The sequence below is a fragment of the Hyperolius riggenbachi genome, chromosome 2, assembly GCF_040937935.1.
Source record: "Hyperolius riggenbachi isolate aHypRig1 chromosome 2, aHypRig1.pri, whole genome shotgun sequence".
NCBI lineage: Eukaryota > Metazoa > Chordata > Amphibia > Anura > Hyperoliidae > Hyperolius > Hyperolius riggenbachi.
In genome coordinates this window covers 398,834,770-398,852,968 of record NC_090647.1, presented here as the reverse complement: position 1 = coordinate 398,852,968, position 18,199 = coordinate 398,834,770, and the positions used below count along the sequence as shown (strand labels likewise).

At 42.3% G+C, this 18,199-nt stretch overlaps 1 protein-coding gene across 2 annotated transcripts in view; it reads right to left on the bottom strand.

Moving 5' to 3' along the window:
* Positions 1-18,199, bottom strand: part of LOC137546849 (C4b-binding protein alpha chain-like) — an 865,201-nt gene that overhangs the window by 797,718 nt on the left and 49,284 nt on the right. For both annotated transcript variants that reach the window (XM_068269787.1, XM_068269786.1), the window contains exon 2: positions 17,607-17,696. In XM_068269787.1, the coding sequence (XP_068125888.1) occupies positions 17,607-17,691 (85 nt within the window). In that variant the 5' untranslated portion in view covers positions 17,692-17,696. The remainder of the gene's footprint in view (positions 1-17,606; positions 17,697-18,199) is intronic.

The window sequence follows — 18,199 nt, the reverse complement described above, 5'->3', positions numbered from 1 at the left end:
GAGGCTTCAGTCTTTCTGCACTTAAAATTTTCCAGGTCACCCTTGTGCTTCCGGTTAGCAAGAAGCACAAGGAGGAAAAAAAACAAAGTGGCCATCTTGTGGCCAAATAGTAGAACTAAATCTATATCAGAACCAGATTTATTTCGCCAAGCATGACAGGGTCATGCCTGGAATTCGGTTTGGCACATACAGAGCTCACAATTCCAAAGACAAAACGACAATAGTGCAATATACAGGAGATATACATGGTAAAGCATTAGCAAGATAATACAGAAGCATGTAGCAATAACATAAGTACAGATCACGTTAATAGACTATGAGAACTGTGCGGATGAGTGCAGCTAAAGCTATTACAGTTCCAGGCAGACAGGATGTCTGTGACCGGGCCAGACTGTGAACCTAAAAAGCAGGTGGTGGAGGCAGAACATGGGTTGAGTTCAGGAGGTTGACGGCAGAGGGAAAAAAAACAGTTCCGGTGCCTCATAGTCCTGGTGGGGATGACCCGGAATCTCCGCCCTGAACGTAGGCGGCTGAAGTAGCCCTGGTCAGGATGGGAGTAGTCGTTGGCTATCTTCAGCGCTCTAGTGCGCAGTCTTGTGTTGTAAAGTAGTTCAAGTGAAGGGAGGGGTTTCCCGATTATTCTTTCTGCTGATCTAATGACCCTATGGAGTTTGTGCCTGTCACTGGCAGAGGAACCAGCGTACCAGACCAGGATGGAAGAGCAGAGGATAGACTCAGTGGTGGCCGAGTAGAATCTTGTGAGAACCTGATGGGGCATGCCGAACTTTTTCAGCTGGCGGAGGAAGAAGAGTCTTTTCTGGGCCTTCACCAGGGTGGAGCTGGTGTTAGCCCTCCATCTCAGGTCATTTGAGATGGTGGTGCCCAGGAGGTGAACACTGGTTACTCTCGCCACTTCAGTGCCGTCAACCTGGATTGGTAGTGGTGAGAGGGCATGCCTCCTGAAATCGATAATCATCTCCACGGTTTTTGCTGAGTTCAGGACCAGCCTATTCTCCCTGCACCAGTGACAGATTCAGTCTACCTGCTGACGATAGGCCCTCTCGTTGTTATTGGTGACAAGGCCAACGATAGTGGTGTCGTCTGCAAATTTGATAACCTTGACTGAGTCTGCCGTGGATCTGCAGTTGTTTGTGTAGAGGGAGAACAACATCGAAGACAGGACGCAGCCTTGTGGAGCCCCCATATTAGTGGTCTGTGGTTGAGAGGAAATATCACCCAGTTTGACAGATTGTGATCTGTTGGATAGGAAGTCTGTGATCCAAAGGCATATGGTGGAATGGACCCCAAGTGCTGCTAGACCCTCATGAAGTGTTCGTGGGCAGATGGTGTTGAAGGCCGAACTGAAGTCCAGCAGGAGTATTCTTGCATACGAGTCTGGCCTATCCAGGTGGTCACTGATGAGCTCCAGGCAGATATTGATGGCATCGTCAGTGGACCTATTTGCTCTATACGCAAACTGGAAAGGGTCAAGAAGGGCCATGGTGGAGGACTTCAGGAATGACAAGACAACTCCTTCGAGGGTCTTCATGATAACAGATGTTAGTGCCACAGGCCTGAAGTTGTTGAGGTCGGTGACTCCCTGCTTTTTGGGGACAGGAATGATGGTGCACCTCTTTAGGCACACAGGGACTCTGCCCATCTGGAGTATATATTTTTAACATTACAATTTACACATATAATAACACTAAAAATTAACTTTGTTAGCAGAAGTTGGCGCTAAGGAGACTAGAACACCTAAGCTGCAAGTTCCAAAGAGGGAATCCCAAGACCCTCAAAAATCAAATATAAACAATTTGTGACTTCATTATATACAATTATTGACCACCAGAGGGGGCTGGAAGCAGTAAAGTTTTATTTGAATAAAGACATCACAATGGACCCATTGCAGGCGGAATTCATATTAGAAGCGATCCAATTCATACTGGAACACAATTATTTCCAATTTGGGGAAGATTGGTACCTACAGGCCAGTGGAACGGCGATGGGGACCCGGTTCGCACCGGCTTATGCAAATTTATTTATGTCCCATTGGGAAGACCACCACATTTATGGAGATGGTGGCCCCGGCGCGAGCCGGGTCCTATGGCGCCGTTTTATAGATGATGTACTATTGGTCTGGAGGGGTGACCGACATTCATTGGAACAGTTCATTGTTAGTGCTAACAACAATGACTGGAATATTAAGTTTACTGCGAATATAAGTGATACCAGGGTAAGCTTTCTAGACCTAGAAATATACATCGATTCTGGAGTTTTAAAGACAAAAACTTTCCAGAAGGCAGTGGATGTGAACAGCTACATCCTTCATACCAGCTGTCATTTACCACGCTGGTTGAATGGTGTTCCCAGGGGGCAGTTCACGAGATTGCGACGCAATTGTACAGAAATTGCTGAATATAATGAAGAAGCGGAGAATCTCGAGAACTGCCTCCTTGAAAAAGGTTACCCCAAAAGACAGATAGAGGAATCTAGAAGGGTGATTGCATGTAAGAAAAGAGAAGACTTATTAGCCCCAAAAACTAAAACAGAGTGGGACGGGAGTGACTTTTCCGTGGTCCTTCAATACACATCACAATCCAGGGTGATATCTGGAATTGTCCGGAAACACTGGAACGTATTGAAGGAGGATAAAATTCTGGGGGAAATATTACCAGAGAACCCAAAACTAATTTTTAAAAGAGCCCCTAATGTGGGCCTTTCTATTGCCACAGCTGCTAATGAAATTAATAAAGGAGATATGTCAATGATATTAAAAGGACAACAGGGTTTTAAAAGATGTGGATTCTGCAATAACTGCAGAATGACACATAATCCTGGAAAAGTCACTGAAGTCATCACACCGGCTGGGGTGTCCTTTAAAATTAAAGACTCCATAACATGCAATACGAAGGGGGTCATATATTGTATCCAATGTCCCTGTCATAAAAGATATGTTGGAAGAACAAAGAGAGTATTGCATACACGTATAGGGGAACATTTTAAAAATATACTTAAGAAAAATGAGAAACACCCACTTTCTAACCATTATAAAGAGAGACATAATGGAAGTTTGAAAGGTACAATCTTTTTTGGTTTAGAAGTGATAAAGAGGAGTCCGAGGGGGGGTGATTTTATTAGGAAAATGTCTAGGAATGAATCCAGATGGATCTTTCAGCTGGACACATTGATGCCAAAAGGATTAAATAGCGAGATGGAAACATTCGCTTTTTTTAATGAATGACTATACATTCAAACAATAGGCATGATTGATGAAAGGAGTAGAATTATGCATGGATTGCTGTGATGGTGGTATGATAAGTTATGAGTAAAATATCTGCATAAACCCACATTTGCATATTGATGAGAAGGGTGAAGATAAATATGCACATGATAAGCTGTGAGATGTCATAGAGGTAGTATAAGGATTTGCATAAACCCACATGTGCATAATGATGAGGTGGGTGTTGATAAATCTGCATAAGAAAAGCTGTGAGGTGCCAAAATGAGCTAAGTACTTGCATAAACCCACACTTTGCATAATGATGAGGTGGGCGGAGATAAACCTGCACATGGGTGGTGGAGCAGGCAAAAACCTATTTAAGTGGATGAACTATGTCGAGTAAAATCAATCCTCCTGAAGAAGGCTAACGTATTATAGCTGAAACGCGTAGAGGTTCTCTCGTAACTGAATAAACCGTTTCTGGAGCATTTAGGAACTAAACTGGCCGCAATAGCGCTTAGCGACCATTTGCACATCAAAGGATCCTATTGCTTTAAGGTGACGTCACCAGAAAGAGCAGCTTACGGCTTGCTGGAACAGACAGCGGGCGTCACACTGAACTTGTCAGCAGGAAGTGACGTATGCGACCAAGCATCGCCGAGAGCTGAACGGAAAAGGGAGCTCTGAAGTACCCGGCTGAGTCTATAGCTTGAAGATCGGGGAGAGGAGCTTCTAAGACATAGAGGTACTCTGATTGAACATAGTTTGCTGTAAAGTCACGCTTGAAAAAGCGCTTGTAAACGAGACTGTTAGCACATATGAAACGGGCTGAATCCACTGAGGCTGATCTATGCAGTGTGACTTATAAAGTCTTAAAAGATGCCTGTGTGAAAAACTGACAGCACATATCAAACGGGCTGAATCCACTGAGGCTGAGTGATGCACTGTTGGAACTGACACCTGTTTATTGCACAAAATTGATCAACTCTTCTCATGAATAGGATCTTAATATACGATCTATTTTTGGAATAGTTGCTGGAAAGAAAGAAAGAAAAGAAAAAAGCCTTTTTTCTATGCTCCAGGAATCATATGCTATTAAGGACTGCCAACAAGCACTCTAGAGTCTAGGTGTAGATCTTAATTAGCTCAGGTTGTTAGGAAGAGGTTTTTGATACACCTGATGAATTTATGGTATGATTGTGAATAGTATGAAAGGCATGAGTGTTTTGTTATAGGTGTGGTTTTTTTAGCATTTTATCTATGTACATGAGAATTTTATAGATTAAATCATTATCACTAGCGCGTGTTCCTTATTTATAAATAACTAAAAATTAACTGTTTATTTCCCACACCAAAATATTACCCAAATAACATTTTTAATGGAAAAAAAGGGGAAAAAAAAAAAAAAAAACATAAATAAGGGTCTGAACTTTTTAAATATGCATTTGAAGGGGGTATACTACGAACATTTTTTAAATTATAAGCTTGTAAATCGTGATGACGCAAAAAGGAAAAAATGCACCTTTATTTCCAAATAAAATATTGGCGCCATACATTGTGATAGGGACAAAATTTAAATGGTGTCATAACCGAGACAAACTGGCAAATAAAATACATAGGTTTTAATCATGGTAGCGTGGATTATTTTAAAGCTATAATGGCTGAAAACTGAGAAATAATGATTTTTTTCTTATTAATCCTGTTAAAATGCATTTATAAAAATAATTCTTAGCAAAATGTACCACCGAAAGAAAGCCTAATTAGTGGCGGAAAAAAACAAGATATAGATCAATAAATTGTGATAAGTAGTGATAAAGTTATTAGCGAATGAATGGGAGGTTCTCCTGTATATAAAGTATAACTATGTTAGGGGTTTGCAATCCAGCCGCAAAACAGTATTTCTAGCCCGTCTTATCTGAAAGTCTAAAGTTACTCATGCTATCAGATCCGAAATAGCGGAACTTAGGTCTCATTTTAAGTATACCTCGTAGTATGCTTTGGCTGATCTCCAGGGTTCTCTGGGCAGTTTACAGCTATAATTGAGCAAGAGTCATGGACTTGGTAGGCATGAATTGATGACAGGAAGGGGGGAGGTGGGGGTAGGCGGGAAGGGTTGTATGGTTGCTCTGGTGTCATTTGTTGATGTTTTTGTTAAGCTCCTGTGTTGGCAAATTGTTGTACTTTACAAAAAAAAAAAAAACTAAATAAAACATTTAAAAAAAATAAATACATTATTCATGCTGACATTTCACGGAAGTAGTGAATAAGAAAAGGAGCAGTGGCCGCACAGATGAAATAAAAAGCTGCCTAGGTCAAAACTCAGGGTCAGTCCTCAAACCCCAACAGTTCAAAGTCAATACAAAACACTAGGAGGACCTGGCACTCAGCAGCTGAAGGATGCAGTGTCCCCAAAAGTCAGCCGCTATATCAAATGGGTGAAGGATAGTACCTGCAAACAGCGTGGGTATGGAGAAAATACCTCTTGCTGATTACTGAAGTCATCTGCTGGCATAAGTCCCGTGCTGTGTGTAAAGACGCCACTCGCGCGGAGATGCTGGATCTGGCTGAAGACGCTGAGTCTCTCTACCAGAAGTGATGTCACACTCTGCGCTCTATGTTCCAAGTGGTATGCAGGATGCTGTCGGCTCAATTCCTTAGCAACCTTCTTCTGTAGGCATGGAACACGCCCTTCATGCAATACTTTCTCCCGTTAGAAAATGCCGGGAAAGGAGGAGGTGGTAGGTAGTACTTCTCAGTTCACTTTTCGCCCTAATGAAGTAAATTCCGGTTTCATAAAGCACATCAAAAAACGTTTTTGAATAGCTGCATTTTTAAGCGGATAGTTATATCCACTTAGGTGATCCCCAAAAAATGGTGAGGGTATTTCATCGACAACAAGTTAAATAATCGTATTCGGCCTAGCTACTGCAGCTTAAGCAAATTTTGGGATGCATTAAAAAGGTAAATAAAAACTTAGGATGCTAGAATAATATTGTCCGTTTAGCTCTCTAGTAAGGCCGCATCTGGAATTCAGTTCGAGGCACAGCATTATAGGAAAGATACTGCAGTTTTAGAGCAGGTGCATAGACCAGTAACAAAAATGGATTAGAGGGATGTAAGGTCTCACTTACCAAGAAAGGTTAAATAAACTGGGCTTATTTAGTCTGGAGAAAAGATGCCTTAAGGTACGTACACACGTCTGATATTTCTGAACAACTTGTCATTCAAAGCGGTTGTTTGGACGACAGTTTTGACTGATAGCAGCAGCTTTGACTGATCCACTTGGCGGATCTGTGGATGGTCGTTCAAATGACAGTTAGGTCCGTACATGTGTACAAACGACTTGTTGTTTGAAAGTCTATTAGTGTGACAGTAATAGACTTTCAAACAAGTTGTTTGATCAGTCATTGCCCGATGTAAATGATGCCTCGCACAAAAGAGCTCTAAGAAGACAATTAATTGTTGACTTGCATGAAGCTAGAAAGGGTTATAAAACTACCTCCAAAAGCCTTGCTGTTCATCAGTTCACAGTAAGACAAATTGTCTATAAATGGAGAAAGTTCATCACTGCTGCTACTCTCCCTAGGAGTGGCCGTCCTGTAAACGACCAGTCGAGGTCGACCTCTGCACCATCAGGGCCCAGGAGCCAGTGGCTGAGAGTGGAGTTGTGGCGAGTGACATAGTGGCTGCTAGGCACTGAAGGAAGCCCCGGGTAAGTAAATGTCATTTTTTTGACTGCCTAGACATTCCTTTATAAAAGAAAAAAAATGTACTTAATGCGCATGTCCCTTTCAATTTTACATACTGGTCCCTGCACTACTACTTGTCCTACTATCCACTGCATTCTCTCCTCCAGTGCCCAGTAATTATTAGTCTTAAGGAGAATCTGTACTCTAAAATGCTTACAATAAAAAGCATACCATTCTCTGCATTATGTTCTCCTGGGCCGCTCTGTGCTGTTTCTGCCACTCCCTGCTGCAATCCTGGCTTGTAATTAACAGTTTTAAGGTGGGTACACACGTCAGATAAATGTCTTTGGAAAATGAAAGATCACAGACCAATTTTACCCCCTTTCATGTAGTATGAGAGCCATACTCTACACAGTCTATTCTATGGAGCTGAACTCCCCATCAGACAGAAATCTTTGCAAGATCCTGCACACAAAGACCGCTGTACACATGCAACAGATCAGTATATGCAAAAGATCTGTTCCTACAAAAGATCCATTCCTGCAAAACGCATTCATAGTCTATGATATCTGCAGATCTCATACACACCTTGTTTAACGGACAATTATCTGTAAATCAGATCCACCAGGTTGGATCTTCAGATCGGCAGATAATTGACTATTCCTCTAACCCTAGAGTAAGAACAAACCTGATATTTTTTACACATGACACCCAAGCCTGGCATACTGCCATTTGTGAAAAAATGGTATCACGAATTGGAGACAAATCAGAATAAAAGACAAGGAGGACCCAGAGGTTACTACACTTACAGTAACTGTATACCACAATGGCAGTGTCTTGATTCAGGGGGCAGAACGTTACTTAAATATATTTAAAAAGCTTTATCCTGATATTGAAAAACTTGCAATTAACTTTAAAGAAAACCAGACAAACTCTGTCAACACAAACAATGGTAGTAAATCATCTGCAAGGACTGTTCCCATAGATAAGGCTGAGGACCAAACTCCAACACAGCAGAAACAGCCCCCCTCCAGAGAAGACCAGGCACCAGGCCCCTCACACCCATCCCTGGAGACTCTCAAAGACTGTCTGTCCCAATTAGAAAGAGACTTCACTCTTTTCAGGTAAGACACTAAAAGTAGCTAAGGTGTGAAAAATGCAAATGATCAACTGAGAGAAGAAATAGCCAGGATGAAAGCTGAGCACACTGCAGCCTTGAATGATATCAACATTTCCCTACAAAAACGACAGGAGGAAAACTTAAAGAGGAGATCAGGAAATTAAAAATATTAAAACAGCCACAAAAGTTAGAGGAGACAACAAAAAGCATAAAGGCCCCCACAAAACCTGTGCCGACCAAAGACAGTGCTACGCACAACACACAGGGGCCCATATGCAATTAAATTTTTCACCTGACTTTTCTCCTATGTGATATTTTGAAACTTGTCAAATTGATTTTTAAACCATTAGCAAGCAAAGAAATGCTCAAATAATTTTGATAGTACTTTTTACCTACTTTTTGATACTTTTTCCATTGCAAAGTGCTAAAATGTTATTTTAAATGGAAGATGATATTTTTTCTCCTAGGAGAAAACGCAGTTGAAAAAGTGAATTGCATATGGCCCAGGATGCAATAATCACCCAAGGACACCAGTGACAATCACAGCCATCCAGCCCCCTCCCCAAATACTGCCAACACAGCCTTACCCAACAACCCACAGCCCAAGCCTAAACACCAAGCAAATGGCTCCTATAAACCTTGCAGTCCTGACATTGTGCTGGTTATAGACTCGAATGGAAAATACCTGGACATAAGGAGACTCTCTCCAGGGATGCATGTCATCAAAATCATCAGTTCAACTATTGAACAAGTCATTAAATGAGCCCTATTTCACCAAACCAAAACATCTCATCCTGCACACCGGCACCAATGACATTAAACAAGAGACACCACAGACCAAGAAATCATCACATACAAATTGTCATATAAATACAGGCTTATCAATCCCTGCCATGTACTGATGAGGACCAAAAGTCCGAAACAGGCTGTCTACATGTGGGTTTGATATGGCTGTGTAAAACTTAAAGCTATAGGCTTGCTATACACCAGCGGTTCTAGATGCTTGCTTGGCTTAACAAGGGTGAAAAGGGATAATTTGCATATTCAGTGGTAGTGCATTGTGGGTAACCACAAATGTTCACTTATAACTGAATTATTGCAAATTTCCTTCTGTTTTAAGAAGGCAAATTACACCAAGCTTTGCTTTTTTAGTAGGAGGGCTTTTTGGTTCCTTTTATCCCCCTATACATTCCTAGTAGTTTGGGTCACCCTGAGCTGCTTGGTCACTCTGTTATACAAATTGTCACAAATGGTTAAAAGGGCACAGCAGAAATTCCCCAGCACAAAGTTTATCCTCTCTTCCCTGTGTCAAAAACCTGAGCGGTTGTTGCCTTTTTCATGATTGCCAACTCAGTAAAGGACCAGCCCTTAAAGCGTTGCTATCACATAAATCCGGCATAGTGGGGTCTATAACAGTAATTATAGATTGACGGTGTACCTTGAAATGAATCAGAGCACTCAGTATGTGATTTTATGTAAAAAATTGTATTTGCTTATCATACAGCATATATACAAAATATGAACAATTCTAAGTAGTGTTTCCTTCTAACTGTATTCCATCTCATCATGGCCTATATAGCCAAGCGATCATCCATCTTCTACGTACATTCAAAAAGGAATAGAACAGTTGTAAGATCAATAGTAGTCTCATCTGTATCAATAGCAGTGTATCTAGTAGCTGTGTAAAACTTGTAGTAATCTTCTTAAAAAAATAGCTTAAAAAAATAGCTTCTAAAAAAAACTTCTTGCTAACATCTTAACAAAACTTAATGCTGAAAAATTAATAAAGTAAATCACCAGAATATTAAGCATATTACCACTTCTCTGCCATCTCTTCAGCATCTAGAACCACTTGTGGGAAGGTAGCTTCTGCCTCATGTGTCTTCTCAGGAGATTGTTGGGCTTCTGCAAACTATGAGCTTTCAGCTCCTACTTTTATAGGGGTTGGCTGCAATATGGCTGCCTAATCTGGACTTTCCCTAAATCCCAGACTCTGATTGGCTAAAGCTTCAACGTGTTAATGCTTTATCATGTTTGGATACCTAAATCATATTATTGTTTATAAATTCCTTAATTACCTAATCTTGTGGGAATTAACGTCATTTGGAGTGCTTGACATGATATAGGGTCATTTCTGACGCAATTAATTAAAAATGGACGTCACCAGCCATCTTGTCTGCTGGTTTGCCCCAGACATTGAGACTAAACAATGTCATTCATGACGCATTTCTGATAAAGTGTTCTTTGCCAATTAGGTTGGAATGTCTTGGTACTTTCCCAGACATAAGATTGGTCAGGTTGACACTATAACACTGTACACAGATCTGTAAGAGCCTTCAGCAATTTAAGGCTTATTGAAGCCTTCAGGGCTTCTAATATACTCATTTAAATATACAGCTTATTATATAATTCTTCTTAAAGCAATTAAAAATATAAGAAATAATTGCATATTAAATCTTAATATAACATCATGTTCTATATATTTGCCTTTCTGATGAAGAAATAAATATTTCCACCGCAAGATGTCACTATCTTATAATAAATAACAAGCACTATTAATAATATTATTTAGGGCTCTTTCACATTAGGGCAGACTTTCTGCGTTAACGCAAACGGAAGCCGTTTGCGTTAACCAAGGTAAGATGAAAGTCCATAGACTTTCATTTTACCTTTCACACTCGACGCTGCGTTTCGATGCGTTGCAGTTCCGACGCACCTGGGCGCAGTTTTTCCTCCAACGAACCCGCGAGCCGGCGGTTTCCGTCGGGTTTAATTACCAGCTACCGCTGCTGATTGCGTCGCACCGCAGATACCCGACGACACGCCGCAGGCAGACAACGCGTGCAGGAGAACGGCTCCTGTTCGCGTTGTCTGATGTGAAAGAGCCCTTATAAGACTATAAAACCGCCAGGTGGCATCATTTGTCCTAAATACGGGACAACACAAAAACCTTGGAACTTATTATTGACATTCCAAAGAACAATTATAGTCTAAACAACTTTGTGGAAAACAGCTAATGTATTTTGAAACTTTCACTGCAGAATCCAGCTTTTTAAAATTTATTTCAAAGTATTAAATTCTATTACATAGGGTTTAACAATAACTCTTTCTTTAGAAGGACTGTATTGATTATTAATATTTAGATTAATAATATCTATTTTTTTTGTATAATTATTATGAGCGCTTGCGCTGAATATCCTTCCTCCACCGCGGCCCCTGCTGCTCTGCAGACCTCAGATCACACGGGACGCCATCGCCTGACTACTTCCGGGTGAACCGGAAGCAAACCTCTTCAATGCGCGCGCATAAGTCCGCTGCCACATACGGAGAAGCCTCCAATACGATGCAGGACTCCCCACTGCTCACTGCGCAGCTCTTCCAGGAGTCCTGGTACACGTTGCCCCTGCCTACAGACATGGATAGCCCTCCTGGAGACCTCTCCTCCGCTCCGTCCGGGGACAGGAAACTAAACTGAAGTATAGAAGTAAGTAGGTGCCTTTTATACAGCTGCCTATTGCTTATGCAAATTGTTTCTTTTACAGTTTCCTGTCCACGGTGGGGAGGGAGACAGGTCTCATCCAGGGGAGCTGTCCGAATGATGTTCTGGGAAAATGTGCATATATAATTACTGCAGTAATGTGATTTGTCAAGGCCATGCACTAACATAAAACAAGAATGTTCTGGCTTTTTGTAACTAGAATAATCCAATTATGAGATTCACTGCTTGAAATATGCCGAGATGTCAGCGAGCAATATTTTAAAAAAGTACTCTAACTTTACAGTTTACAATGAAATTTTGCATAGAACATTAAAATTTAAAACATACACATGACAGCTTTTCCTGCATAAATAAAACCGCTAGAATTCTGACACTTGCTCCCAAGAAAAGAGATTCCTCACCAGACAATTAAACAAATCAATGCAGAGCTGGCCTCCCATCTCAGATCCTCACCAGACATACAACTGGCACAACACACCACAATCACAACCCACCATCTGTACAACAACAAGCACCTTAACAAACAAGGAGTCAGCCGCATAGCAAAGGAACTAAAGGACATGGTGCTAAATAGACCCCAGAGACTCCAAGAAAGCCCTAACTCAACAATCAGACAGCAAACCACAATGTCCCAACACCAGAGAGAGAGAGCCCACAAGCATGGCAAACATGTAGTAAACCGCCTGCCCCACAATGGCAACACAAAGTAACAGAGGGTAGCATCATGGCGGAAATCTGAACTTTGCTTATCAACCTACATAGCATATTGGAGGTGACACTCACAATAGTGTCCATCCTCCCCCCGAAAATACTGAGTCCTATGAAAATTTCTGCTCATTACAAGGTAAACCGACTCAAAATGACATCCCTTATCATCAGTAGCTGGAACATCCAAGGGCTGAACGCCTCAGCTTTTGGATCCAAAACCAATGATCCAGATTTTAAAAAGAGACTGAAAAACATTGATATCCAAATCCTCCTGGGGACATGGACCCGGGCAGAGGATGAATCTTTCGTACCCATGGGGTACCGGGAATTCTCCATATCTGCCCAGAAAAACAGGAACATTAAACAGGGCCGCTGCTCAGGAGACATACTAATCTGGTACAAGGAGGAGCATGCAGAGCACATCAAAGCAATCAAACGAGGAGACAGCTGTAAAGAACCAGCCCGCGGCACGCCTGCGTATACGGTTCCCGACTGCAGGTTTGACCAGATCAAGCGGGGAGCAGCCTTATTCAAGCTACAAACAAGGCCGGGACCCCTTAAACACTTCTCACTGCCACCACTAGCTGTTGCTAGAAACGTCCACTCTGCTGTTGAGGGCTCACGCAATCCGCATTTTCGTATTCAGGTCAGCTTTGCGCTTTAGGCCGAATACGGGAACGCCACACACACACACACACACACACACACACACACACACACACACACACACACACACACACACACACACACAGTACGGTTGTACAGTAACACAGCCCAATCAGGCACTGACTTGTAATGCAGCAAAACCACTAACAGTCATTCCGAACGATACGGTTAGCCAATCCGCTGTCGAGCGCAACAGTGCCCATACACACAATGCAATTACAATCTCATACGGTAGGGTTGCCCAAATGTACAATCAGGCACGGACTTATACACAGTTACACTTCAGTCTCTTCTAGGCTATGAGTGTTAGTTTAGTACAGCAGAAGTCAAACTTATTAAATAACGATTTAATATTCCAGGAAAAAAGTGGAACAATACAGAAAATAATATATACAAAAGATTTACAAAAAAACAAGTAAAAAAGTTACAATGATAAAAGTTACAAAGATACACACAAAGCTATTTGCTTACCAAAATAAACGGGGAAAAATAAACGTTATCAGCGTTGTTTGAACGTCATTGGCGGGAGAACGCCGCTTCAACCAGTAGTCGGGCAGCCCTTAGCGTCCTTGCTATCTCCAGAGAGCTACGAGTTGTGAAGGGCCTGGGGCATTGAATGTTCCCTCCCCAAAACTAACGCAATTTCCCCGTTTGTGACATCACGGTCTGCCGAGCCACTTGTTACATCTGGGCTAGCTGTGACATGCAAATGTCAAAGCTTTCAACATTCCCTTCCTCTAATTTCCACAGGCAAAAATTGTATCTTGAGAACAACAAGTATCCTGTTTACACTTACAGATTTCAAAGCAATTCCACTTCCAGCCCACTAGTCAGACTAAGAGGGAGCCGACCACCTGTGTAGGCTTCAACCTGGTCGGGTAATTGTTTAAGTAAGTGTTTCCTTGCTAGTGGCTAGGTAGACAGTTCCTAATTACTGTCCAGGTTCCTTTGCCTATTGAAAGTGACTGGTCTATTCAATGAAGACAATGGCAGTTCCCTTGATCTCTGCCCTGAATGCAAATTTAGTCTACATACAGACTAACACATTACCATTCAGTTTCCTGAGGCCAGGTGACACCTTCAAAAGCCAGACTAGCTTTTAGCAGACATACGTATCTGAGGTAGTGCAGACAGAAAAATGACAAAATATGTCCCTGTATTATCCCAACATCATCAGCATCATAACTAGCTGCTATATTCCTGACAACAGCCACATCTGGATCAAATTAAACAGCTCCATCCTAACCTCTCAGTCCGACATGTACCTATGTGCAGCATACATCCCCCCAACAGAGTCCCCTTACTACAAACCTGACATCTATGAGGTCCTACAAAGAGCAGCCAGCCACTTCCAGTCTCCGGGCAGAGTGCTCATCTATGGAGACCTCAACGCCAGAACAGGCACAGGATTATCTGACCTCTGAGGGAAACACATACATACTTGGAGGGGAGAGCCATTACCAGGAACCAATACAGACAGCGAGAAATAGCTACGATAAGACAATAAACAAAAGTGGGAAAGCCCTACTGAACCTTTGCCGGAGCCTCGGCCTACACATAATGAATGGGCGAACTAGGGGTGACTCTCTTGGGAGATTTACTATGAACTCCCAAATAGGCAGCAGTGTGGTAGATTATGCTGTCACAGACCCCATAAACATCAATGCCCTCATAGTCACCCCTGAAACACACCTGTCAGACCACAACCAAATATTGCTGTACCTGAAATCCACTGATAAACCAACCACACAGCAGCCTCACCAGACCGGTCTCTACAAGCTGCCACCATCCTTCAAATGGCACAAAGAGTCTGCCATCAAATTCACCAACATGACCAACACCAAAATCCAAGAAATGCTGACAAACTTTCATACCAACCTATATGAACCAAACCAACAAGGTGTCAACCATGTAGTGAAGGACTTCAGCAACATCTTAACATGGCAGTACTCGCTGGCCTCAAGCAAACAACCTTTAAGAGATCCACAAATAAACAGTCCCAAAAATGGTTTGACAGTGAGTGCAAGGCTCTACGTAATTCTCTAAGGGCAGCCTCTAACCACAAGCACAGAGATCCCAACAACCGGGACCTAAGGGAAGCCCATGACCACCTACAGAGGCAATACAAAGACACCCTCAGGTGGAAAAAACAAAACCACATCTCCCACAAACTCCAACAGCTGGAGGACTCCCTCCAAGACAACTCATTCTGGGAGACTTGGAACCATATTGGGACAAAGCCCAAGAAAAGCCTTCTTCAGATCCAAAATGGCTACATCTGGCTCCACTACTTCAGGGACCTCTACAAAGAAATCCCAGAAAATGCCCAAATCCCGGAACAGAAACAAATAGCCGCAAAACTGAAGGACATGGAGGAGACAATCAAGGACTTTCAAAACACTCCGGATACACCAATCACGGTGCAGGAAATAAGAGAAAGAACAAAGCTGATAAAATGTAAGAAGGCTAGCGGTACGAATGGCATCCTGTAAGAGATGATCAAATACAGCCCTCTGGACATACATGAGGCACTCACAAGACTATTCAACCTTATCCTGAGTATTAGCTCCTTTCCTCAGGCCTGGAGTGAAGGCCTCATAACACCCATCTACAAAAATGGGGACAGATATGATCTAGCAAACTACAGAGGAATCTGTGTCAGCAGTACACTGGGGAAACTGTTTAACAGCATCATCAAAAAAAGGATCCTCTCCTTCCTCACACAGCAGGACGTACTCAGCAAAAGCCAAGCTGGGTTCATGCCAAACCACCGCACAACCGACCACATCTACACACTGCACAGCCTTATCAAGACCCATGTCCACAGCTCACACGCCAAAATACACGCTTGCTTTGTGGATTTTAAGAAGGTGTTTGACTCGGTGTGGCACCCAGGCCTTTTCCTAAAACTCCTAGAGAGCGGAATAGGAGGTAGAACCTATGATGTCATCAAGAGTTTATATACTGGGAAACAATGCAGTGTGAAAGTGGACGGGAAGAAAAGTGCGTTCTTCAAGCAGGGTCAAGGAGTCAGGCAGGGCTGCAGTCTGAGCCCAACGCTCTTTAACATATTCATTAACCAACTGGCTGTAGCCCTGGAATCCTCCCCAGCACCAGGCTTCCTCCTGCATGACCACAAGGTGACGTTCCTGCTGTATGCAGATGATCTCCTGCTGCTCTCCCCAACAGAAAGGGGCCTACAGGACAGCCTGGCAGTACTGGAGAGTTTCTGCACCACATGGGCACTGCCCATCAACCCAAAGAGGACAAAAGTGATGGTGTTCCAAAGGAAAAATCTAAAAACGCCCACCTCCTCATTTATATTAAATGGCTGCCCACTGGTGACCACAAACAGTTACACCTACCTGGGGCTGGAAATTAACCAAACAGGGAGCTTTAAACCAGCAGTAGAGGCCCTGAAGGAAAAAGCCTGCAGAACGTTTTATGCCATCAGAAGGAAACTTTACCCCCTAAAACCACCGGTGAGAGTCTGGGTAAAGATATTCAACAGCATCATCACCCCAATCCTGCTGTATAGCAGTGAGGTATGGGGCCCGGTCACCTACCCTGACCAATCAAAATGGGACTCTAGCCCAACAGAAATCTATCTAGAGTTCTGCAAGTATCTTCAAGTCCATTGCAGCACTTCAAACTCAGCTTTCCGGGCAGAGCTAGGCAGATTCCCACTATGGCTGACTATCCAGCAGAGGGCTCTCTCATACTGGGTGCATATACAGAGCAGCAGCCCCAGCACTTACCACCATAAAGCCTCACTGAGCCAGGGTGGCGAGGCCATACCACGCGCTTTGAAACAAAGCGTCAACAGCCAGCCCAGCCAAGACCACCAACACAGGCTGACAAAAGCCCAAATAAAAGGAACGATAGCTAGAGGAATGGAGAAGTGACATAAAGAACTCCCAGATACTCACTGTCTACCAATCACTACAGAAATGGAGAGGCCACAGCACCACAAAGACAGACAGGCCTTGAGCCTGTACCGTCTGAGCGCCCACAACCTGGAGATAGAGACAGGGCGACACAGACAGACATGGAAGCCCCGGGAGGAGAGACTGTGCAGGCAATGTAACCAGGGGGTCCTGGAGGATGAGGCCCACTTCCTGCTACACTGCAGCAAATATACACCGTTGAGGACTGCCCACTTCCAGAGACTCTCTGCCCACATCCCAGATTTCACCTCCACAGATGAGGAGAGAAAACTCTATATCCTACTGGGGGAAGAGGAAAAAACTGTTTAAATAGCAGCCCGATATATCACTGCCTGCCACCAACTGAGAGGAACATGGACTGTACAACCCAATACTCCCCTCCCCTATGGACTGTATACCTATACCCCCTCCCCTATGGACTATATATATATATATATATATATATATATATATATATATATATATATATATATATATATATATATATATATATATATATATATATATACACACACACATATATATATATATATATATATATATATATATATATATATATATATATATATATATATATATATATATACATACATACATACATACATACATACATATACACACACACACACACACACACACACACACACACACACAACAGTCTATAATCTAGATCATTGTAGGCTCAGGACTGTGAATACACCTTTTTATCTCATTTCACTTTAGCTGCCTTTTAAACAGCAGAAAACAGAATACTTACACCAAGCACCAAGGAAGAGTGATGCAGAGAAAATTAAGAATGCACAAGCCCAACTGGAAGAGATTGCAGCACAAATCATTTTCATGAAATCTGTAAAAAAAACAATATAACAAAATATAAGAAAACTGCATAAAAGATATTTACAATTGAAACCTCATTTTCTCTCATGTAAGATGTTCTGTTAATATGAAATATTCACCACAGTGTAATCACATATAGAGATTCACCAAAGACCTCCTGTGTAAGGTTGTGCCAATTTTAAAATCAAAGTTTTCACACACTAGTTAGTGCTATTTTTGTATTTTCTGCAAATTATAGAAAATATCTTTGCTAAATGTATGAAGTTACAATTAGGGCCCATTCACACTCCAATAAAAAAGCGTGTTTTGGAACGCGGAAAAAAACAAACGCAAAATCAATTAGTGAACACGTCATATGTCATGAATAGGTTGCGTTCACACTGACAGTTGGAACGCAAACATAATGCCCACAGACAGGGTCGCAAATGCAAAGTCCCGACCTGCTGCAATTTTCCGCAACCGTTTCGCAATCACACCCCAAATAGGACCATTACACTGGTCGCTGCATTAAAA